Here is a 24,980-nt window from a genome sequence, read left to right as displayed (position 1 = left end):
ACATATTTCCATTGCTAGTAAATGTCCTTGCACATTTTTAACCCTGTTTGGCTTTTATTTATGAATATTCAAACAAAGGAGATATTAAGACTGCAAAAATCAAAAGAATCGCAGCTCATTATACCTCATTTCCTTTAATGTTTTTCACTGACTTTCTCAAAGAATGGAATCGCTTCAATCAACACTTAAAAAAATAGCCCTCTGGTTCTAAAAGAATTTCAAATTAATTATATTTTCCAAAGGATTTTTAGCAAGCAATGAAAGTTTAAACTCAGCTGAGTAAATCCATCCTGGGCCCATTTTAGGATATAGTCTTTATATACCGGTTTTATGAATATCAAGGTGTTTATTATGCACGTATAAAAGGTACGTGGATTACACTAACACATTTTTTCTTTTAAAGCAAAAGCATTAATCATGATCCATAGCTCAGAATCCTGCAAAGGAGGATGTTTACTACCTTATTTTGTAATTATAAGCCCTCCTATTCATTTGAATAAATTAGTAGAAGCAGCAGTGTTGTAAGGTTAAATACAATAGAAATCCCAGTCTTTGGTCTTTGACATTTAAACAACTAATGAATCGCAGTATAAAACAATATGAATAACAGTGTTCAATGAGGTCATTCATTAGTTTATGATTGTTTTAAAAGAATTAAAATGCAATATTATTTTACTTTGTGATCATAACATTTTGCAATATTCATTACTATAATATACACTAGTACACAGAGGAAAATCATTTCTCTAAGTATCTTTAAATAGGGTCACATGAGCAATTCTAATTAGACCAAAGCTACTGGAAGAATAAGGTGACAAGACCTCACTTATAAGAGACTCGAATGTGAGTTTGGTTTTGATGGCTAAATAGAGAATTTGGTCATTAAATATCTTCAACTATTTTAATAATTTAATATTACGATATTGATATTACCTGCTATAAAATACAGCACTTAAATGCCTTAAACACCCTCAATCTCTCTATCTATTGCTGCCTCATACAGGGATGCCAGGTTTGCAGTGATATAATTCATTAGGAGTTTTACTGTATCAAATGTCAGTTTTATAGAATGAGGCACAGTCCAACTGAGTAATTCAAATGGCAGAATATGTAGGAATTTTGAATGGCATAACAGGTTACAAAGAGTTCAGCAACCGACCTTTGTGATCAAATTACCATTTCTTCAAAAGACCAATGCTTTTTAGTTTGATGGAGATAAGTAATCATAGAATGATCAACAGCGTATTGATATTTGGTAAATACTTCTATTAATTTCCTAAATAGTCATTTTTAATAAGACCTAAATACATCCTTTTTCTCTTTAATGTTAACTATATTACTGAAGCCTGTCAACAAAGCGTCGTTTTCTGAAAGGGACGTTGACGTTCAAATGATTAGAGCAAGAAAGGGAGTGTAGAAAAAAATAGCGTTTGGCTGCTGGAAAGATGTGCATTTCAACATTTAGAAACAACAATGTCTAGGTATAGAAGGAGGTCAATAATAACAAGTTCAGAGCAGGGTACTGAACTCAAGATTGCTGAGTCTTTTCTTAAGGGAATCAGTGACATTTAGAGATGAAGGTAACCAAAGAAAACTTCTAGTTTGGCGTACCCCTCCCCAAGAGAAGTAAATGGTGACCAAGATAATTAAATATATTTCTTAAGGTCACATGAGTAGGTAGAGGGGCAGAAACACACCTGGAACTCCTGGCTCCATTTTCAGAGATGTGAAGTACTGAAATCTAAGATTTCCAGGTTAATGTAAAATATGAAGCATAAAATTATCTTAAATTCTTAGATAAACAGTTTTGCACCAGATTATACAGCTTATGGTTCATAATAAAATAAGAGAAAAAAAGTAGGACCAAGAAGTACAGAATAGAAATTTTGGAGGAGATTTGGAAGTTTTTTTTCTGAAAGAAAAAAAATAATTTGTCCTTTCTGCTTCTCTCCTTTGGATCTCAAAACATGAGCGCAAATACTTCTCTGTCCATTCTCAGCTAAGAATTTAAATGGCTAGGAATGCTGTCAGTCCCCTTCCTTCTCTCTATCCTTCCTTCCTGCCTGTTTGCCTGCCTTCTCCACTTAAACTGGATACCAAGTTTAGGGTCCATGTAATACATTTGAAAGGAATCACTTTTCTGAGTTTAATTTGGGAAAAATGAAATTTGCATCTAAGTAAACTGCCCTGTATGTATTTTGTAACACAAAAATGGTACTGGAAAAACAGATAATGAATCTGTTTGGGTAGTCTGCAATTAAGGAAAGAAACTCTGTATCAAGAAAGAATCAAGCCTTCTTTATGAGGAAATTAAGGACCTTTCAGAGCAATCTTCTGTGCCTTTAATAGAAGCCCAAACTCTGAGGCTGAGTTTATACTTAGATTCTAAGGAATCTAAAACAGCAAGTCAAGTAATTTAAACCACCCATTTAGTGCTGAGTAGGAAAGCTACCTGTATCTCTAAGCTATATTTTCCTACCACACTGAGCAGATATTTTTACATCATCTAGACATAGTCTAACTCTCTTACACATTTCTTTTGAATTGCATTTGTAACATTTCAAAATACATGTGAATTCAAAATTTGACAGCCCCTCACTGGAATTGGTTTTAACACTTTTTATCTTTTCTCCTCTCATGACATATAGTTTAAAATTTCGACGGCCCCTTTCACCTTCTATAATATTTGCTCTTGGAATTAGAACATGTTAGAGCTGGAAGAAATCTTCAGAGACCATTTGATTCAATGCTTTTGTTGCAAAGTTGAGTAAACTGAAGCCTGGAGATATTCCCAGACTGCCTAAATCAGTTTACTGATTAGTAGAAGACAGAGCTGAGATTAGAAACAGGGCTAATCACTAATCAAAAGAATTGTTCCCATTTGACTAAGAAACTTTCTCATTGTTTTAATTTAGAACTTGAATATGTCTCAAATTAATACATAGCATTTTCCTAAAAGGTGTGTACAGTGATTAGCACCCATAATTTATCAAAATTTCTTGTGTTATACTTTGTGTGAGTATTTTGCAAAAACCAATGGGAGGATTTCTCATAGTAACTTCTAATGTTTTAGCTTAAATAAATTAAACTCCTGTGTTAGGATATGACTTTTTAAGCCATTGCACATCTTAACTTTTACTCCAATATTGACTTAAGGTTTTATATAGTAACCCCCAAACACAAGTTCTATTTTAAGAGTAATAAAACTGCACTAGCTTTCTGACTTTTCTGCTGAGTACAGAATACATTTAGTGAAATGGAGGTTTTTCAGGTATTCAATGTGTTACGTTATCCCAACAAGAGAATTCTGGTCAAACGGTTCACTTCGTTGCTTGCCTTACTCAGATTTCTTACTTTCGCTAATCAGATTATTTCTATAAATTCCAGTCTCCCACTTCACCCTGTGCTGCAGAGTCCTGAACTCCAAAGATTCTACAGTCACGGACTTCCAAACTGAAAACTTCCACACACCTGTAATCGTGTGTGCATGGGGGAGAAAAAGATGGACTGACATGTGAAAATTAAAGACTTACCTTATGGTAATCAAGTCATCTTCCCAGAACAGGAAATAGCTAATACAATTTTATGTTCTTGGGTTCTATAAGGTGCGAGAGTTCGAGTTAAGGAGTGTTGTAGTAAATGCGTGGGCAGTATTCTGGAGTTATTTATCAGCAGCTAATTTACAAAAAGAAGCAACAGAGGATGGAAGCAACTATGCTCTCTGATTCATGGTAGCTTAACGGTCTAACAAAAGTAATCAAATATTAAGAGCTGCAAAGGAATGTGACTAAATTCCTTAAAATATGAATCTAATGGAGTAAACACATTTTCAACATGTTCGCTAACAGTTGTATGTATTACTGTTTAAGTGGGGATTTTCACTTTAATTTCTACCGTCCTTAAGTCTTAATCTCCAATAAAAAGTACATAGATATAATTCTGTAGATGATATTCCAATGGAAAGTGAATTCATTCTCAGCATTAGGCATCACAGTAGTTTTTATTTATTTAGAGGATGTTTGAATTTTAGCAGTCCGAGTCAAGTATAAAGGGAATGAAGCAAACAAAAATTGTACTCTTAGAACCTAGCTGTAAAGGATACCATGTAAATTTAAAAAAAAAAAAAAAGATCTATGGATTCCACACCATCGGTAGGTCCCTCTTAATCCTACCTTATATTGCAATCAATTGGATGTTTGGTTAAAAGCAAATACGTCACATGCAATAGCCAAGTACATACTATATAAGGCCGTTCAGATCTGACAAATGATGGTATAATGGCATTTTGTTAATTCTGTAAAGATTCTATTGCTGAGAGCTTTCAAAATTACCTAATGTACCAAATTCTAGAGTTAGTAGACAAAAAGTAACAACACATTGAATTTAAAGAAACAAATAAAACTCAGGGTGGGATTCTGTCTTGTCTTGTTTTGTTAAAAACCATGTATTGAATTTAATTTTTAGTAAAGCAAGCATTACATAATGCTTTAAAATTTTAAAATTCAGGGATAAAAGTTTACATCCAAAAAGATGAATGGAAAATTGTGCTTTCAGACTGTAGAACTAGTTTTCTTACAGGGTTAACCATTTCATCTTGCCATTGGATACTGGGAATTTCATCTATGTCATGTATATGTGGCAGTCCACATCCAGGTCCTGCAAAAATCTAAAACTGTGTGCTTCACTTCATGTAGCAAAGGCACCTATGTTATTCTCCCTTCTGAGCAAAAGTTATGATCCAGTTTTCCTGCTGAAGATGGTTTTTCCACTGTTCTGTCACTCACCCTCTCCGTGTTGAGCAGTACAGAAAATCACGAGAGAAGGTGGTGCGAATCCCTGCTTACACTGGAAGGAGTTGCTCTGTGGACCATTTGGAGAAGCTCTGGACTGATCACGAGGGAAACGGAGCAGAACTGTGAAGGAGACGTACGGGAACAAAAGGCTATTCTGGTGTGAGGAGAAATCAGTCAGTTCAGCTCCACAAGCAGATGTTGCTACTGGACTGACAAGTAGACCCGGCCCCAGCTGGAGACAGGTACAGTTTGCCGTTGGGGCAGACACACAGTTCATGCACTGTCTGCCGAGAGTGGGAGGGGCTGGGTGAAGAAGAGGAAGGAGAGCCGGTCGGCAGGTTTCCCAGCCGGATTGTAGCCGCATTCAAAAATATCTAGGGGGAAAGAAATTGCATTTTAATTCCTTTTAGCATCCTATATTCTTAAGAGCTTTACAGCATGGTCTAATAAGAAAGACCACAGGACAAACAATTTTGTTGGTTTAGCTGCCAAACCTTGTTGAACCAACAAATTGCGTTCCTACGGTACAGCCCAAACGCTCTGTGGCTACCTGAGCCTTTGAGACACGGTATATTCTGAGAGAATGCCCTCAAAATGAAAAGCAAGATTGTATAATCTGCTTAAGGGGCCAACTCGGTTATTCAGACACCACAGAAAATGAATGCTTTTGACTGTCAGTTAATTTAACTTAAACATGCCAGTCTAAAGAATATACAAAGAAATAAGGATGTTTATGGAGATGCCATTAGTGAAGTGATGGGCAATTAATTAAAACAATTTTACTCTCTGGTTTAATTTTTTTTTAAATACTCATAAAGTCACGTTGACTCCCAATCTACACCAAGTAGATAATGTGCATAGTAATTAACAGATAACTATTAGATATAACCAGGTTTGAAGACTCCATGAAATATATGACCTGTACTTAACACCCATGTTGCTAAATCTTCTAACTTGCAAAATTACTTCGCTTATTCCAAATCATGGACACAACACTTTCAGGGCCAGGGATCATATGGTTTTGACATGCATGGGGAATGGTCCAAAGAAAGGAAAACTAGATCATGAATTTGAATGAGCAAAGAAACAAACTCTCTCTAGCTATGTCTTGATTCTATTGTTATGTAGCTAATTACGGCCTAAAGGCATCTCTAAATTGACAAGAGAACCAGAGAATATTCCATTTTCTACACATTTGCTCTCACCTAAGTCCTAATCATTTCTTACTAAGACTCTGGCAATAGCCCCCTAATTGGCCTCCCAGTGGCCACTCTTGTCCTCTTACAGTCTATTGTACATGCTGTTGGAGTGAACTTCTAAGAAATGCAAACCAAATCATGTCCTACCAGCGCTCAAGTTTCTCTAACGGCCTCCCACCATGCTTAAAATGAACCTTGATTCCTTTCCACGGCCCACAAGCCCTGTATGATCTGGCCTATCTCTCTAACATCACTTCCTACAATTCTTCTTGCACGAACTCTCACGTTTTCTCAAACACATCAAAACAACCCTGGCCTCAGGGCTTTTTAACTCCTCATTTTCCTAGCCTGAAAAACTTTTCTCCAAATATTTACAAGTGGGGATAGATATTAACAGGGTGGTTAGAGAACAGAGGTAGGAGGGAGATTTCCTCTGTTTGTCTTTTTATGCTTTAAATTTTTTTGAAATATAGGAATCTATGGCACACTAAGAATAAGCCAGAAAAAGAATTCCTATACCATAGACATGTATACTTTAGATTAACTTTAATTTTAGATGTGAGCTTATTTGTCCTGATCTCTACTAAAAGGTCACACTCTAAAAGAGGACTTTCCTAACCACCCTATTAAAGTAACACAAATCCATTAATCTCTCCTTACCAGCTTTACTTTACTCTGTAGTAACAATCTCTTCCTAACATTATATTGTGTATTTGTTCATTTATTGTTTATTTCTCTTACTTGCAAGTAATATCTATGAGGGCAGGGCCTGTCATTGGTTCAAGACTATAGAAGAGTGCATAGAATTGTGCCAGTACAAGTTGCATGAAGTAATGCTTTTCCTTCACCTTGTACATGTCTCTCTCCTCTAGGGTACAATTCTCACCCTCCACCAAAGCCCAGTTCATCTGCTTCATCCTCTATGGACCTTTCCCTAGTGCCCCAAGACGGAAAGACTCTTCTTATTTGGTTCTCCTGTAGCAGTTTATTATTAATATCTTATTTTGCTCATCACTTGGTAGCTTATTTTATAGTCATATTGATATATTACTTTCTCTAATAAACTATGTCCTTCTTGAAGGTAGAATTAAGTCTGAATTTTTTTATAACTTCACAGTGCTTGACCCTGCATGTACAGCTTCCATGTAATACAAATAGTTGCTGAATAAATGGATAGATTATGAAATAAAAATGATTGCATTTACCAACAGTATTCAAAGTTAAGAAAGAATAATTAAAGTTTTTGTTTGTAGGTATCAAATGTTGAAATTTATTACTTCGTAATTTCTTCTATGGTAAGTGACAGGAAAGCAAAGAGAAAGGACTTCTATTTTTTTTAAGATGAATTTTTGTTTTTCTGATTCAAAAGTTAAAAGTGCACAAAACTAAGTAAAAAAAAAATGACAACGTATTTTTGGGTTATAAATGCTGGGCCTCATTTCTTCCTGCTCTGTGTTTCCATGAAGAGGGACATCAATGAGTGTAATACCAATTGCTACACGCTGTGGGTTCTTTCACTCACTTCCCCACGGGGGGAGGAGGGATGATTCCTCTTACTGGTTGAGTTTGACAGAGGAACTGGGCTTGCACAGCACATCCCCCTTTCTTCCCTTCTGCTGAGGAGTTGGCATGCTTGCAGAGAGTAGATATTCTCAAGCTTCGCCAATGCCAAACGTATTATAAAGACAAGCTCTGGGACTGTGGGGTTTAGGTCTGCATATGTGGAGGTTAGTTCATGCTGAAAAAGTGTTAGGAGCTGGTGTTTTGTCCAAGAAACCTTGTGACGTAGACAGTAAAGAATGCAACATGGAAAGCTAAAGAACATGTGGATAAGGAGGCTCACGTAGGATTCATCAAATGACTCTAAGATATTGTCAGTGGTTCACTTCTTAGTAAGCACAGAAGCAAGTGTTACTGGCAAGCCCTGGTGAGTTTCAGAGGCTTGCTAACACCAGGCCATATCGCTGGATTTTATAGTTTGGAACTGATTGCCTTTCCGTCGGTGTAGCCTGACTGAATAAATGTAGAGAGTAGCTGTTTTTATACAGGTAGGACATGCAGGTGGCAGCCTCAGAAAGCAAGCCCAGCTGTGGTGGCCTTATCAATGGAGTTAGCCTTGAATCTTATGGTATGTGGCCTGCTTCAGTTTAGCTATAGCTGTGCCCTCCAGCTCTCCTATCCATTTACGGGTGACTCTTGATCATATTTGGCTATGTGGCAATACTTAATTCCATCATCTTCTGAGATCCACATTGTAGCTTCACCCATATATGGGAGGTAGATTTTTATTAATAGGTAAATTTAAATGAATGGGGTCTTTAAAAGAGAAAATGGGAGTTGATTATATGGGGATGGATGATAACTAGAACTTTGGTGGTGATCACTTTGTAGTATATACAGATGTGAAATTATAATGCTGTACACCTGAAACTTACACAGTGTTATATACCACTTTTACCTCAATAATAATATAAAATTAAAGAAGAAATCATAAAGGAACAAAGAAAGGATAAAGAAAAAGAAGGAATATAAATAAAATTCTGAATTTCAAATGTTAGCCTCACAGATATAACATCCATCCATAGAAGGATGAAAGATTGAATAAATGATGGCTTTACATTTAAAAAATAGAAAGAAAGAAAAAGAAAAGAAAGGGGAGAAAAAATATTTTCTTGGTTTGAGACAGAAAACTAAGTTATGAGATAAAAAGGGGTGTCATATATTGATTCTTTCCAACCCCACGTAGCTCAGCTTTTCCAGGCTTCTGCAGCTTGGATGGACCCCCTCATAACTCTTTCTGTTCTGCTTAAGGCACTTCCGATGACACTGCTCACTTTCCAACTTCTAAATTTGATACTTCTATTCCAGATCACCCTATAAACCATATAATCCATTTGTTGTGAAACTTTCCTGGTACTCAGAATGACACCCCTGAGCTTTTAAGTCACAGCCCATTGTCTTCTCTCTACCAAGAATCCGTTTATTCCATTCTTACCTGTTGAAATCAGACCTATCCCTGTAGTAGAACATTTAATCAGTTTGCAAGATAAAAAAATTGTGTCATCTTGTAACATACGTTATTAAGTTACTGCATTGCATGTGCTATTATAACTTTCAACGTTTTACCTACAATTGTCATTCATGTTGTTTTCAGAGCTGAATTTGAAATTCCTTGCAATACGGTGTCTGAAATGAATGAAACTTCTGCAGTGCAGAACTTTGTGTGCAATTTCATTCTTACTTATTTTGGTTACCTCAACACCATGTTTGCCCTGATCTTAATTAATTTAAACACTACCTAAGAGTAGGGACTTTATATTTTTCTGTATTATTTAATAATTGGTGGATCTGCCTTTCTGTGGCAGTCAATGAAGCAAAGAGAAAGATTTTATATCATTTCATACTTCTTCCTAGAAAAATTACATGCGATTTCATTCTAATAGAAAGTGCTGTGCTTTTCTGTATATTTATTTTATTAATATAAAAAATGGCCACAGCTGAAAGCTTTTGGCTGTGACTTATTTACAGCATAATACTCAATTCATAATTAAATGCTAATCTGTAATTGAATTCAAGGATTCTGCTGATACTCTGAATAAAAGAACATAAGTAAAGTGGAGCATAAATAGAAGCAGAATGGAGATTAATAACCATCAATATTTATTATGAGATGATTCATTATGAATAATTTGAATGCAATGATTAGCATGATAAAAATGCTTTAAAAAAGATGTGAGATATTTAAGAAGATTTCTCTCTTGCTGTGGTAGACAAAGTATTGTAGTCTGCAATTGTAGTGGGGAGAAATCCTGAAAGGTAATACGGATATATGTTTTCAATATTATAAAACATATTTCTAGATTATTTAAGCTGTAATATCAGATAAGATGCTAATAACCCTGGCAATAAGTTTGTTTATAAAAAGGAAGCCAAATGTGTAATACAAATTTATCTTGAATCAATAACTCAGATACTGGTATAAAGGTAAGAAAGGAACATCCTCTTTTTGATTCTGTTAATGTCTGCCCTCGTATTTACATCTGAAGAGGTCCGAGATGCTCAGAGCATCACTCTCAAATCATCCTTCCAAGCTTTTTCTTCTCAGCTTGACCTTTATAAACTCATTAAAAAAATAAATAAGCACACGAAGGAAGAAAATATTAAGGGAATTAATTGGTGGAAACAGCAGCACAACAGATTTAGACCTTCAAGGACTTTGGGAATTGTGGTAAAAATATACAGAATCGAATATGTATTATGCATAAGGCTTTGAAATAATGAAGGTAGAATTAAAAACAAACAAGCAAACGCGAGCAACTACCAAGATGTCCAGGCAGATTTGAAAAAAAGCAACAGATGAGAATCCTAGAAATGAATAACAAAATTACTGAAATTAAAAGCCCAATGTAGGGATTGAAGAAGAGATTAGATACTGAGGAGGAACCTGGCATGTGGATCTGAATAAATAGGCAGAGTGAGGCATAGGGCAATAAAGAAATAGAAGTGAGGAAGGAGAGGCTAAGAGATCTGGAAGGTAAGGGAATGAAAAGACAACATTTCTTCAGAGAGTCTGAAAAAGGCCATAGAGAAAAGGGGGAGAGGGACTATCTGAAGACGTAATGTTGAGGAATTTCCAGAATGGACAAAAATGTGATTCTGCAGACACAACAGTCACAATGTATACGGCAAGTAAAGGAGACAAGATAAATGCCTGCCTATCACATTCCAGTGAAAGAACGGAAGCCCAAAGACAAAGGGTTCTTTAAATCAGGCAGTAAGAGAAAGAAGAGGATCTTTAAAGGAATGAGGACAACAGAGTTTAAACAGACTCTTGGGTGAAATAAAGCAACATGGAAGAAAAACAGCATGTATCTCATCTAGGAAATAACTGGGTGAAATAGCAAAATAAACTTTTGCTTTTTGTTTCCCTTTTAGAAAAATATAGGTACTATTTCTACTGAGACAAACACACAAACTTTCAAGGCACTTTTTGGAAAAACTTTTTGAAGACCAAAATGGAACCAAGACAGCAAAGACTTGCCTTCATTCTGGGTATTACCTTGATATTCATTCCATTCATCTGTCGATTTTTGAAACTGCAGGAACTTAGATGCCCCACTTATAAATGACTTATGAATGAATATCTTTCAGGAGAAAATAAATGGAGCTTTGACTTATGAAAATAACATTAGGTTTACCCAGTTTCATATTTAAGAAGTATTAATATTTTCATAATTTGAGCCCTCTTATGAAGTAGTACCTTATGTTTCTCCTGGAATCATATGCGTATAATTTGAGAAGAAGCACCCTCCGCAGTAAAAGGCCAGTGTCTACACCTCAGAACTCACCTCCCCCTCTGTGGACTGCAAGTGGAGCTCCTTCCTGCAGGCAGCCTTGAAGTCTCCAGCTGCGGCACTCACCTGGACCCCCCGGGGAGCTTCCATTATCAAGGACCTGGTTGGTGATTCAAGCCTTAAACAAACAAACAAACAAACAAAAATACCTTAATATTGATAAGAAAAAAAGTTTACATTGGACTCAAAGATAATGTTAGTCAACTAAAACGAACAGGCAGGCATAAATACAAATCCTTGTCATTTCCAAAAAGGAAAAATGCTAAAATGAGTTTTAGAAAGATTTTTGATTGCTTTATCTATTTTTTGGCTCTTTCTTCATTTGTTAGCATCAATTATTTACTCTAATTTGTATAATGGTTTAGTAACCGTTTCTTGTGTTGTTTCCCTTCACAACGCACATGAAAAGTAGGTCGTGGCAGTTTACTAGTTTAAATCTTTTACACATTTTCAATATTAATGATGGAGTCTTAAGAAATAAATTTCTAGAAAGTTAGCATGTAAGTATCCCTCAGTAAAGTGTCCTTGTCTTGCAAAGATGAGAGAGTTTTAAAGAAAATCATTAATATTGCAAACTTCCAAATGTGCCCAGTCAAAATTCTGTAAACTAAAAAATTCTCAAGGGACTTTTTACACTTCTAGACATTAATTAAAATGAGGACGTAAGATATTTCCTACATCACCTGACCTCTATCGGCCCAAGAAAATGTCCACAGAATGAATGACATTAGTCTGAGAAAGAAAAATTAAACGAGGGGCGATACACAAGTGTTTTAGATAGCTGTGCCTGCAAAAAAGATAGTTGGGAGGCATTTTCAAAATTATCTCCAAATATAAACGTAGAGAAAGAGCAAAGGAAAGCAAAATACAGAAACAAGAATACAGTCGTAAAAAGCACTTGGTGTGATAAGAGATCTTATCCTGGAGTCGATCGTTTTGGATAATAGCTTGCTCTGGGGCTGTAACTGCCTGTGTTCCTCGTGACCTCAGGACTTCAGGCCAAGAATCCCTTCAGGCTCACATTCACCATCATCGAGAGCAACAGGTCCCCTTTGAGGCTACCGTCCCAGTGTGGTTTTTCAGAGAGAATCACACCAAATAGTTTGAGCACTGAAGATCAGCCCTCTCTCTCAGTAGTAAAGTTGAACTTAAACACTTGAAAGTGATATTGAAGGACTAGAGCCAGCATTTTGAAGAAGTGATTTCAACACTTTAAAATTTTTTTCACTCACTAAAGCGACTTTGAAACTTTCACCCCTATAGGCCTTTCGGATATCTTCATAAAATCCCTGGAGGGTGAGGCTTTGAATATATATATTTTAAAGAAATGTCTTTGTTTTTTTTTAAAACACAAATTACACATTTTCACAGAATATTTGAAAACTTCAAAAAGAATCACCCATAATTTTTTCATTCATAATATTTATACTTTGCACAGAGTGTCTAAGTTTCAAAATCTGAATGTTTAAATATATATTTATAAGTGATGTCCTCGATACACCCCCAAATATTCACCATCTTGAATAATATATCTGTGACCATTTCTATTTCCACTTGTTATAGACCATTTCTATAACATTAAATGTAATTACATAAGTTTGGGTATGACTGAACCACTCAATCAGAAGTCAGATAAGAACTTAATTAACATGAATTAATGTTCTGAAACATTATGAATCTGAAGGAAACACAACTTATAAGTGGGAGGAAAAACACGCTTATTTTATCAAATAATTGATATGGTTTAGTTTGTTTCCAAGGATAAGGGGTTGGGATACTTATATATTTGATAGTAAAATATCTGTAATAAGTGTGAACATCTTTTGTACTATATTTTTACCCTATTTCTGCTAGAGCATTAAAATATAGTAAGTACTTCTGGGCTTTTGAGTTTTTCCATTCTCATCCTTACTAAATATTTAATTAAAAAATCTTAATTGTCTTCATCTTCATTTTAGACCTCAGGTACCCATTGGCAGTCTTGCTATGGAGTGTTTTGCTAGCATTGACTTAGAGGATCCCTATTCAAAGAGGCAGTAAAGATGGAGAGCTGGCTAGACCTGGGTTCAGGAAAGTGAGCCAGCAGCAATAAATTTCAGTTTTATCATCTCTAAAATTGACAATTATAATGTTTTCTTATAGGATTGTAAGGAATCTCTTAAACTGATTAAGGGAAATAGCTATGTAGTGGGATAGTAGTTTGAAATGTATGGGATTTCCTCCCTGTCCCATTTCCTTGCTTCCTTTGCCATTCCCCATTCACTGAACACTATCCTTTGCCAAAACTGGTGGACCATAGAGCAGAGAGGCTGTTAAAGATATTTTGTGTTTCCTAATGTTACAGACATTTTGAGTTGAAAAAAAACCCTAGCCATTTATTGTGTTGAAAATGATTCAGCACATAAACAAAAACAGAGAAGAAAACCAACATCAGTAAGACCTTGTTGTTTATTTCATGAGTTGGAGGAACTGTTTTCTTGATTCACAGGCTAGAGAAGATTTGGAGAGAAATAAACAGAATTGGTCTTGAATGGCTCTCTGTGTTCTGCTACCTGAGGTCAAGTCCTAGGTTTGTGGGACCTTTATTCTTTAGGTGTTAGAGGTCTGAGGAGAGAGTGATATTTCAGGACAACTGAGGACAAGAGACCACAAGATCCTCAAAGGAGAAAAGAGTGGTGACCTGCAGTGACTGAGGACTAAGTGACGGTAAGAAGAACATCTTGGCAAATGCCAGTTGGATCATGAGGCTACCAAGGACCAAATGTCACCCCAAATGCTTAGGCAGTGTAAGCTTCTTGGTATAACGATGTAACTCCAGGGAGAAAGAAGAGAAGTGAATAGACTGGGGCTTAGTTTCTGATAGTGAGCACAATGGAGACCATACATGTAAATTAAAGTTTTACAGGAATATTTTCATTTCTTCTACAGATAATTTTGTGCCCTAAGACAATATATACCTGCCATATATATATATATATATACACATATACATATATACATATATGTGTGTGTATATATATATATAAAACCTATCAAGGGGTAAAGGGGTACATAAAACACATTATATGATATATATAATATATATATATATAAAACTTACCAAGGAGTACATATATATATATATATATAAAACTTATCAAGGGGTACATAAAACATAAAAAACATGGCAATTTTACAGTATTGCTAAATCCTTCAAGTTCTGAAAGTGATTAAGACTTTGAATTAAACAGGCTTCAACTGTATGCTTTGCTAATCTTGATAAAATTGAAAGTAGTGCTCACTAAGAAATGATATAAGTTTTATTAAAAATAGCACTGTTTTATATAGTATCCATCACTCGGGTAAGTAATATACACTAGGAACTTTAATTATGGAGAGCGTGCAGATAGAGTATATAATAAAAATTTATTAGATCATTTGGAGGATTTCGTAATTCTATTTTCAAAGGAACATGTTGTGGTATTCAAATATTTCTTATGAACATGAAAATTAAAGTAAGCTGCAAACTAGTTTTTACAAGCTTGCCTGACTATTTAGCATAAGCAAATAAACTAAATTTTGGGCAGCAAAAATTTCATAGCAGGACTACAATGTATATGGAGACCTAAAATCTTCAAATTAACACTACTGTGAATAGCATACATTCAGTGTGAGCATTTAGAGATGCATGTATTAACCTGAATCATCCAATATCAATATTCACAATTACATGTATACTTACATTTAAATATTACATTTACACACATTACCTACCTAGAACTGCCCATTGTCTCTAGGTCTATCACTTGGTGAATAAGGAAAAAACACATTTTTCACAAGCGGTGTGCAAATTTTGTTCTATATTTCCATCCAAACTGCAAGTGTTAAACTCCATGAATTCTGACAATAAGAAAGTAATATTTGCATTTAAGCACAATGCGGCACTTTTAAAAGGTTTTGAAATCAGGTAAGCATATGATCATGATATTAACTATCCAAAGAACATTATAGAAAAAGTAGATGTAGACACAAAACTTAACATATATAAAATAAAAAGTAGACATCATGTTACCAGTTATCCCAATTTATCAAAAGGATTTGATGATGGTGTAATAATATATTTCATTGACTATTTTATAAATAATATTTTCCCAGGCTCTTACTAGAAGCTGGGTACTTCTAGAGGCTATATTATAAACTGCAGGATATAGAAAAACTATTTCCTATATGTATTAAAAGTGTTGCTGCATACTATGAAGTAATGAAAGTTATTTCCAAGAAGCAGTCTGGGAAATTCAGCAAAAGTTACATCAGTCTAATGAAAGAATTAAACATAGGACTTTGAATAATAAGCTCATAGTTTCTACACGAGTTCTACTAGAAATTTTAAATTCAGTTAACCTCACTGGGGCTCAGTTACCTAATAAATAAAATTACAGCGCACCTTAAACATAAAATGTTTTATTCATTGCAGAACATCATTAGATCTGTTCTTTATTAGTGTGTTAGCCATATATTTACAATAATACACTAAAAGCTATTTTAAGGAAGGACAAGAAAATTTAAAACTAAAATTCTCTCTCTTAGTTTGGTCCTCCTCCCTCTGTCCCTAATGTGCAGTGTGCATCTCCATTAAACATTAACCAGAGCGCCTCAAAGGTGGGAATGCCTGCCTGCTCCACAGAAAGATCTTTTTTTTTTCCCTTTCTTCTGACACTAGCTAAGCAACTTCTTAAAAGAATAGCATTCTTTCCCAAATCTGTAGGGGGTCATAATGACTTGCTGTTCCCTTTGTACGACGCTTATGCTTACCTGGACTGTGAATCTTCAGTGAACTTTATGTAAAATACCAGTATGCCATTTTGATGTTTGATCCTTTGTCTCGAAAATGTACATGACTGTGCTTTCCACTTCTGACAGGTGGAACAGTTCTCAGGGCTTCTGAGAGTCTGTCTCCTGGATTATAATCCTCAATTTGGCTTGAATAAAATTCCCTTTCATTAATTCTTCTTAACTTGATTGTTAATTGAATTTTCGTCGACAAAGAGTAAAATGATACAACCACTTTGGAAAGCTCTGGAATTTTTATATAAAACTTAACATAGCCAGATACATCCCAAGCATCCTTCAATTATGAAAATGCATAGATAAAATACTGTATGTTCATATAATGGATCAGCAATAAAGCAGAAGGAACTATTGATACAGACAACATCATGAATGGCTCTCAAAAACATTATGTGGAATGAAATAAATCTTACAAAGAAGTACATCTTGTATGATCAATTTATATTAGTACTAAGTCAGCCTAATCTAATACAGGGTAAAAAAAACTGAGAGTAGTTTGCTTCTGGTGGGTAGTGGTGGGGATTTACCAGGAAGGAAATGAGGGAACTTTCTTGAGTGATGATAATGCTTTATATCTTGAGAAGAATTTGGATTACACAGGTGCATGCATTTTTCAAAACCCAGCAAATATGCATTTAGGCTTTGTGAATGTCATTGCATAATTATTTTACAACAAAAGGAAAGAAGCTGTAAATGATCTTGGATACTAATGATGTACATGCTGAAGTGATCAGGAAAAGTGTACAGATTTATACAATTTATGTTCAATGCATAAAAATTAAGATATACTGGTGGATGGACAGTGGAAATGTATACATAATTTAAGACGTATAGAAAAATGATACTAGGAGAATCTAGCTGGGGGTTATATAGGCGCTTTCTATAAGATATTCTCAACATGTAGTATGTTTGAGAATTTTCATAATACGATGTCGGGAAAGAAAGTGCGGTCACAGATTTTACAGGATTATCTTTTGTTTTTTTTGGTAAAATTTGTAGAACTGTATACTATGAAAATATAAATAGGAAAACTGTTAATTGATGCTAATATTTGACTGTTATTGACTGTATTACAATGCAATAAAGATATTAAAGACATACAGGGATACTCTAAAAATATGTAATTCCTGTTGTTAAATCACTATATTAATATAAATGCTATATTATTCAAAGTCTGTATTTTACAATTATTTCCAGGAAAGGGATACCTAGAAAGGACATCTGATATTCTTTACTTTACCTGAAAATTCAAGAGTTTTGAGGTATTCCTAGATAAAAATAAGCTCATATTTATACTTCCATATCATGAAAATTCCAATATATCAAAAATAATAAATATATGTAATAAAATTCCAACAAGAATCTCAGTAGAGTCTCTTGAAACTTAAAACTTTATGTCAAAATATTTTGAGGGGAAAAATATGTGTGACAATTACCAGATTTTTTAAATGAAGATACAGTAGGAGATTTTCCTTTTAAAATTAGAACTTAATATAAAGGTATTTTATTTAAAAAATGATATCAAAATTAGAAATGGAAATTTGGTCAATGAAACACAATACAATCTAAAACAGATGGCAAGTATTTATGAGAAGTTAATATTTGACAAGTTGTAGCAATCATTTTGGGGTGGAAAATATGAGGTTATTTAATAAATGATGCTTAATAAATTGACTATCCATACTGAAGAAATAACATTAAATCCTTAAAATGCTCTGCAAGAATAATTTCCAGTTTTATCTATTCAAAATATAAAAACTAATAAATTATAGACTGTAATTTTCAATAGAAAATTGGAAGAAAATTCAGAACATAACTTCCCATTTTATTTACTCAAAATATAAAACTAAGAAATGACCTAGTGTACAAAATAAACAACAAAATTAGAAGAAAAAACCCAGGAAATATCCAACTCTAGAAAAGGGAAACCTTTGAAACAAGACTGAAGCCTAGAAATCATAAAGAAAAATAATTTATATAGTTTACAATGCCAGTTTTTGGTTGGACTGGTTTTCTCCAGATACCCTCCACTTCTCAAATCAGCCTAGAATCCCTCTAGAATGTCCTGGGCTCAGATCTTGGAACTCGAATCAGACTAAACCTGGATTTTCTTCTAGAACCATCTACTAAGTAGACTTTTGGTAACAGAATATCAACAGTTAAATGATGCCCTGATTCTCTTCTCCATGGAAATTCTCAAGCTTCCACTGAGGGTTTACAACATATATTTAAACTATTTATTTTACTACAAAATACTTTCTAAAAGGCCTGTTGAAAAATGAAGTCCACATGTATTGGCAAAACTTGTGAATTTCTATGCAATTAGTCACTGGAATTAGTGAAGAACAATTGTGTTCATTTTTATAGCATTATAGTAATCACAGCAGTGCATTTCAGAGGAGTTTTTATAGTGGGTATCCAGGGATTATAGTAGAGAGAAGGATTAATGTTGAACTCGAGTCACTCTGCTACTTATTTTTTCCAAGCAATTCAGTTTTGGTGTTTAGATACCGAAGCCATAACAAGATTTTGTTTTTAAGGTGTTACATAATTTTCAAATTTGAAAATGAGTGGCCTAGATTTCCAGAATTCTCAACATTCTGAGAAAATGATTTAGACTTCTCTTAAACTAAGTTGCACGATGCAATTACTAAATGGAAACTTAAGCAGAACTTGAGTATCATGTGCCTTGTTCTTGCTAAATATTTAATACAGTAACAGAGACAGAGTTGGCACTCGTTATTTGCCATTTCAAGGATGAAATAAATGGAGAATTGCACAGAAAAGTGTTTTTAGAAAAAAAAATCCAATGCAAACTGTGACCTGAACATATATTCTTACACTATCTTACCACTTGTACTGTCTTATCACTTAGGGCTACCCTGAGCTTTTTTCAGCTGCAAATCACATTGTTTTTGTTTCCACCATTTGTATTGTTTCCTGCCCACTTGCACACCCCTTATGGTCTCTTCCTGAAAATTAGATCAAAAAATCCCTAGGTCAATTTTTGCTCCCTGTTCCCATGACTGGAAGGGTAGGCAAGCTTCTCATTACCCACATTTGCTACAAACTCTAATATACAAACACATACATAGAATGAAAGAATAAAAGGAAGGAAGGAGGAAAGAAAGGGAAGGAAGAGGGAAAAGGGGAGAGAAGGAGAGGTTTGGGGAAGGGAAGTGGGGAGGAGAAAAATACTACTTTATTACCATTTTTTTCTCATAGGTGGAAAAATACCAGTAAAGTATATTACCCCTTTATTGACAAATTGTCTCAGGGAAAATCCTTACCATTTAATAAATGGTGGCTTTTCCTTGAACACGGGAACTATGTAAATCAAAGCTATGTGTTTCCAGAGATTAATTTGGAGCCTGCAAACCTCACATTTCAGTTTTAAATTATATGCATATAAGAATGGAAATGATACCAATTATGTCATTAAATAGTAACTCATTTTACTAAACCAAAGTCTAAATTCTTGCCTTATTCTTGGAGCAGTTAATAAAACTCAGATCCAAACAACCCTTGGACAATGGGCATTACATTATAGATTTTATCACTTCCCACCAAAGAGGGCAGAAATCCTATTGAGCTATAATAATTTAGCTACATATTAGTTTAAGAAAAAATAAAAAGAACATTTATACTTGGACTATTTCAGGCAAAGTGCTATGATGTCCTTACTATTTGTTGTTTAGCCTTTTAACAAATAAGTCCCTGCCGAAAAACAATATCACTTTATATTTAAAAAAATTAAAGAAAATCTACACCTGTATTGTTAAAATGCACATGAAGACGACTAGCACAGACCTTGGCACATAGCAAGCATTCATCAAACAGCCGTTGAGTAAATAAATTATAGCAATCTACTACATGCCCACACCAAAATATTACCTAAACTCTACACTAAACTTTATGAAATGTTTCTTTCTAAAGTCTTTTATTCTTGACAAAAGCAAAATCAAAGACAACATGGCTTCTTACTCCCTAAATTACATTTTATTTACGTGGTCAACTGCTGTCACCTTGTTGATTAGACTTAGGTGTCAACTAAGGGTACTTCTTATTGCCCTGAAAGGAAAATTGTCAGCAAGACTCGTAAGGCTCTCCTCAGACACTGCTTTTAATCTTCAGTACACAAATGAATAATTGAATAACCTCATCATTACTGTGCTTTGCTTCTGTTTCTGTTTTGGAATTTAGATCAGTACCACTCATCTTGGGGGCTGCCAATCTGCTTTTAGTACTAGCAGCTAAGCCTCGCTTAGGTCAATGTTTAAATAATTTATGAATAATTAGAAAATAAAAACTGGAGACCTGATATACTAATTATAATTTAATTCACATTCATACTTATGAATGTTGAGACATGTCAGTAAAGTAATTAAAATAGCAGTTGGTTCTTATCCTTTTTTGGCAATAGGCTTTTCATAATGAAAATCTGTGAAACGAGTACATAATTACTAAAACGTTAGAAGTAAAAAAAAAAGTTTCTTTTAGAACTTAGTAATTACAATTTTTTTATTGAATGAAACTCTGGTATCTATGTTAAAACACAGCTCAAAAACAGTTGGAATCAATGTTAGTCACATGTCTTAGTAATACAAAAACAAATGATAACAAATGATAATTCCTTATATACAGGCATTTAGCATCCTCATTATTCAGTTTTACTAAGTTTCAGTAATTCACGTTAACCAATTATAATAAAACTATTATGTGTGAGATAGAGTGGCTGGCTGTTATTGAACTAAAGGTAAGCAAGGAAGACGTAGATCCCGTTCTAGTGGCAACACAACCTTGTTAAGTAAAGAAGGAAAAGATAATTTATACAAAAATGTAGAGGTCCTAAATGAGAACAGTCATAAATCAAGACTATAACACACTATGAGACACTTCTTCACATATTCTTCAACCCTCCTAAATCCTTGGGGTTTCAGCATAAAGTAAATAATTATTATATTTGTCTTATTGAATAATGCCTGATCGCATGAAGAGGGGCACCTTCTCCTGCTATTCTTAACTAGCTTGTTTGAATCTGGGCTACTCAACTAGTGAAAAACTGAGTTTTTTAAAGGAATTTTATCAATGAACTATAAAGGTCTGCAATATTTACTGTTGTAAAAGTATGACTTTTTAAAAATAAATTTATTTATTCTTGGCTGCGTTGGTTCTTTGTTGCCGCGTGCGGGCTTTCTCTAGTTGTGGCGAGCAGGGGTTACTCTTCCTTGGGGTGTGTGGGCTTCTCATTGCAGTGGCTTCTCTTGTTGAGGAGCACAGGCTCTAGGCATGCAGGCTTCAGTAGTTGTGGCACGTGGGCTCAGTAGTTGTGGCTCGCGAGCTCTAGAGCACAGGCTCAGTAGTTGTGGCGCACGGGCTTAGTTGCTCCGTGGCATGTGGGATCTTCCTGGACCAGGGCTCGAACCTGTGTCCCCTGCATTGGCAGGCAGATTCTTAACCACTGCACCACCAGGGAAGTCCAAAGTATGACTTTTTTTTTAATTAGCATTTTTCAACTTTATTTTTCTATTTTTATTTGAGCATTTTTTCCACTCATCCAAGTAGGAAGGGCTGAGCCTGCTCTTTATGAAATAAAATGGGTATTTTGTGTAATATTTTATTGTGTTTCAAGACAAAGACTCTATCTGTCAGGTTAATAATTTAATTCAGCTTTAAAAATGATTTTAAATATGTAATTTAGTTTTTTATATCAATATGGGTTGTCTTTTTTCATATCATAGCAAATGGACATATATACACTACCAAATGTAAAACCTATAGCTAGTGGGAAGCAGCCACATAGCACAGGGAGATCACCCTGGTGCTTTGTGACCACCTAGAGGGGCGGGATAGGGAGGCTGGGAGGGAGGGAGATGCAAGAGGGGAGAAATATGGGGATGTATGTATATGTATAGCTGATTCACTTTGCTATATAACAGAAACTAACACACCATTGTAAAGCAATTATACTCCAATAAAGATGTTAAAAAAAAGATACCTATTTGAAATTAATTAGAGGAAACATCTTTTTTATTGGCATATAACACTGTATTGGTTTAAGGTATACAACATAATGATTTTGATAAATGTATATATCACAAAATGATTACAAGTTATTATAATAGGCATAATTTTATATAAAATATATAAAGTATATATTAAATATATTTATTGAATTAAGAACAATAGATAAGTTAATAGATTTTAGTATTTCAACTTTTATCAGTGATTGCCATGATTATGGGAGAATAATCATAAGGGGAGAATACCTTATAATGTTGTCCTCTCAAACTGACGGAGCTTATTCCACTGGAAATATTAAGTTGAGGAGCATATCACAGGGCAATTAAGTTCTGCCTTTTACTGATCACTGTTTACATTTGTTTCTGATTTCCCTCTACTTAAGCCTCCCTGACTATTTACAGCTTTCTCTCACTCTCTGCCTCCCCTTTCTTTATGCCTATGCGTGCCATATATTTCATTATCTATATCAGATTTTCTGAAATCCCTATTTTTATTAGTCCTCCCCTCAACATCCTCTATAACTGCCTTTTCTTTTCTTTTTCTACACTCCTCCTGTCCGATATGTTTATTTTATATCCATTGTATGTTTGTAAAGGAAAAATATACAGAAGGACAGAATAATAACTCACATTTTCTTACCCTCAATGAAATATCCAATTATCTATTTACCATGTAGGCAGGGAATGTCAATTCTTTATACAGTTACGTAGCATATTTTCTGCTTTAGTTCTTTATATATCAAGGACCATCATCAGTGGTGGAAACAATGACACAGGTATAAATGCCAGGACTTACCTGAGGTCTTGGGAAGGTTCTGCTCTGATGTGAGGTGTTTCAACAGAGTGCCCGAACACTGCTCCTTCAGTGCCTGAGGATAACGTGAATCCAGGAGTCAGTATAAGCAAGTGTACAGACACACTGGTTTTCATTACTACTGTTATGCACCAAATATTCTTCTAAAAATGGGACAACTGAAAATAGAAGTACAGAAAATAAAAGAGAAAAATTGGAAAAGGAGTTTAAGGTAGTGAAGGGCCAAGGAGGGTAAATCTAAGTTTCACCGTGTTGACCCTTTTTAAAATGATCTTATTTATAAAAGTTCAGACTGAGTGAGAATTTTCACCTTCTGATCATAGAGCAAGATCCATTTCCTTCCCTTTTCTTTATTTCCAGGTAAATGAATTTGAGGGAGGTATAGGTCACAATATTCAGTTCTTTCTACAAGCAGCAAAGCTTGAATGAAAATGTGGAGAGTGAGCTCTGATGTAGTATAGTATTAATTGTTTCAAGACATAGGTCCATAGGGCATTTAGCAATTTGCCCACAAGCAGCACTAGCCTTTAGTTAGAGTGATCATCGAACTACAGAGAACAGGGCACCTTACTTTGACCTTTCTGGAATTAAGGCTCAATCTAAAACCATGAACGGCTTGAGTTCATTAGAGTGGACTTCACCTGGGATCATAGTTATCTGAAGAGGTCACATGCTCAGGTAGTTGAATGATACTCTATCTAAACTTCCATTTATTGACTCCATTTGATTTTCCAGGTTGACAGAGCTTTTTCTAATTTAATTGAGCAAATAAAATGATTTTCCTTTCCAAAAATCAAATGCAAAAACACTCGTTAAAGATGATGAAGAAACAGCCTTCTTTTTTTTTTTGTAATTTTACATAAATGAGATCATTCCCTTCAGAATAAACTTTATTTTCTTTTGGTTTAATCATCTTCAAACATCTCGGTGTAAGAATGTCAGGGCTGCTCCATCAATGGCCCCAACAGTAGCTCAACAATACAATGCAAGTAAAAAATACAAATTTTACACCTACAAAGTGAAGCTTCTTCTACTTATCATGAAGAACAATATTAAATATATTGATTCAATAAGCAATGAAAAAATTGCCACTAGGAAATTAGAGCTAACATTTAAATTCCTTAAAAGTAAGTGTATATGTAGGGAAATATGCTAGAATCACCAGAGGACTCCTCTACAGTAAACAGCAATGCAGATTTGGTCTTGAATCACAGAGGAAGAGGTTTTTTTCAGTCTGCAACATCTATATTATGGTTCTAAGGGTAAGTGTACAAGGTTCTGCTCCAGTAAATTCCTTAGATTGCAGATTTCAGTTTATAAGCTAAAAGCTATCCACATTTGTTGACCTCTTATTGGACTTTATTAGTTGCTGGTGGTTTTTTTGTTTGTTTTGTTTTGTCCTAGAGAGGATATGTAAGGCATATACTGTTTATTTATTTAACTGTTTTCACAAATTTAGAGCAATTATTTCTTTAAGGAGTTTCCTCTTTTGGTATTTTTTAAAATATTTTATTTCTGTGAGTGGACAATTTTTAGAAATAGGTCTTTGAAAGTAAAGTAACAGTTTTAGATAAAACACTGATTTTGTGACTGTGGAGGGGCTGGCATTTGAAACAACATTCTAAGGCACAAATTTCTAAGTCTCAAGGACAGACCCCTTTGGCATTTTAAAATAAGATATAATCTCCAAGTGGGATAGCTATCCATAGGCAAAGTTCACAAGTTAATTTCTACTATTTTATAATTTTGAAAACTTCCCAGACAAGATGCCAGAAATATAATTAAAGAACAGTAGCAATATTTATTTTAAAACACAGAATGGCACATATAGTATAATAACTTAGTACAGAATATATCAATGAAAGTGAAAGTAGAATGTTATCAAAAGTTTAATTTTACAATGAGGATGAAAGACTGACAAAGGTGTTGATTCTAAGTATCAATAGAGAAAACTATTGATGATTAAAAAA

General features: G+C 34.5%; 1 protein-coding gene across 3 annotated transcripts in view; it reads right to left on the bottom strand.

The window, feature by feature from the left end:
- Positions 1–4,972: 4,972 nt before the first annotated feature.
- The window catches only part of SGCZ (sarcoglycan zeta), a gene marked incomplete at both ends in the record, with an annotated part of 909,187 nt that continues 889,179 nt past the window's right edge, over positions 4,973–24,980 (bottom strand). For all 3 annotated transcript variants that reach the window (XM_082863702.1, XM_082863704.1, XM_082863703.1), the window contains 3 exons: positions 4,973–5,167; positions 11,341–11,464; positions 22,993–23,065. In XM_082863702.1, coding sequence (XP_082719828.1) covers positions 4,973–5,167; positions 11,341–11,464; positions 22,993–23,065 — 392 coding nt within the window. The remainder of the gene's footprint in view (positions 5,168–11,340; positions 11,465–22,992; positions 23,066–24,980) is intronic.

The sequence above is a fragment of the Leucopleurus acutus genome (genome assembly GCF_964270905.1).
Source record: "Leucopleurus acutus genome assembly, chromosome: 21".
NCBI lineage: Eukaryota > Metazoa > Chordata > Mammalia > Artiodactyla > Delphinidae > Leucopleurus > Leucopleurus acutus.
Note: the sequence above shows the minus strand (reverse complement) of the source record. Positions and strands in the feature narration are given on the sequence as shown.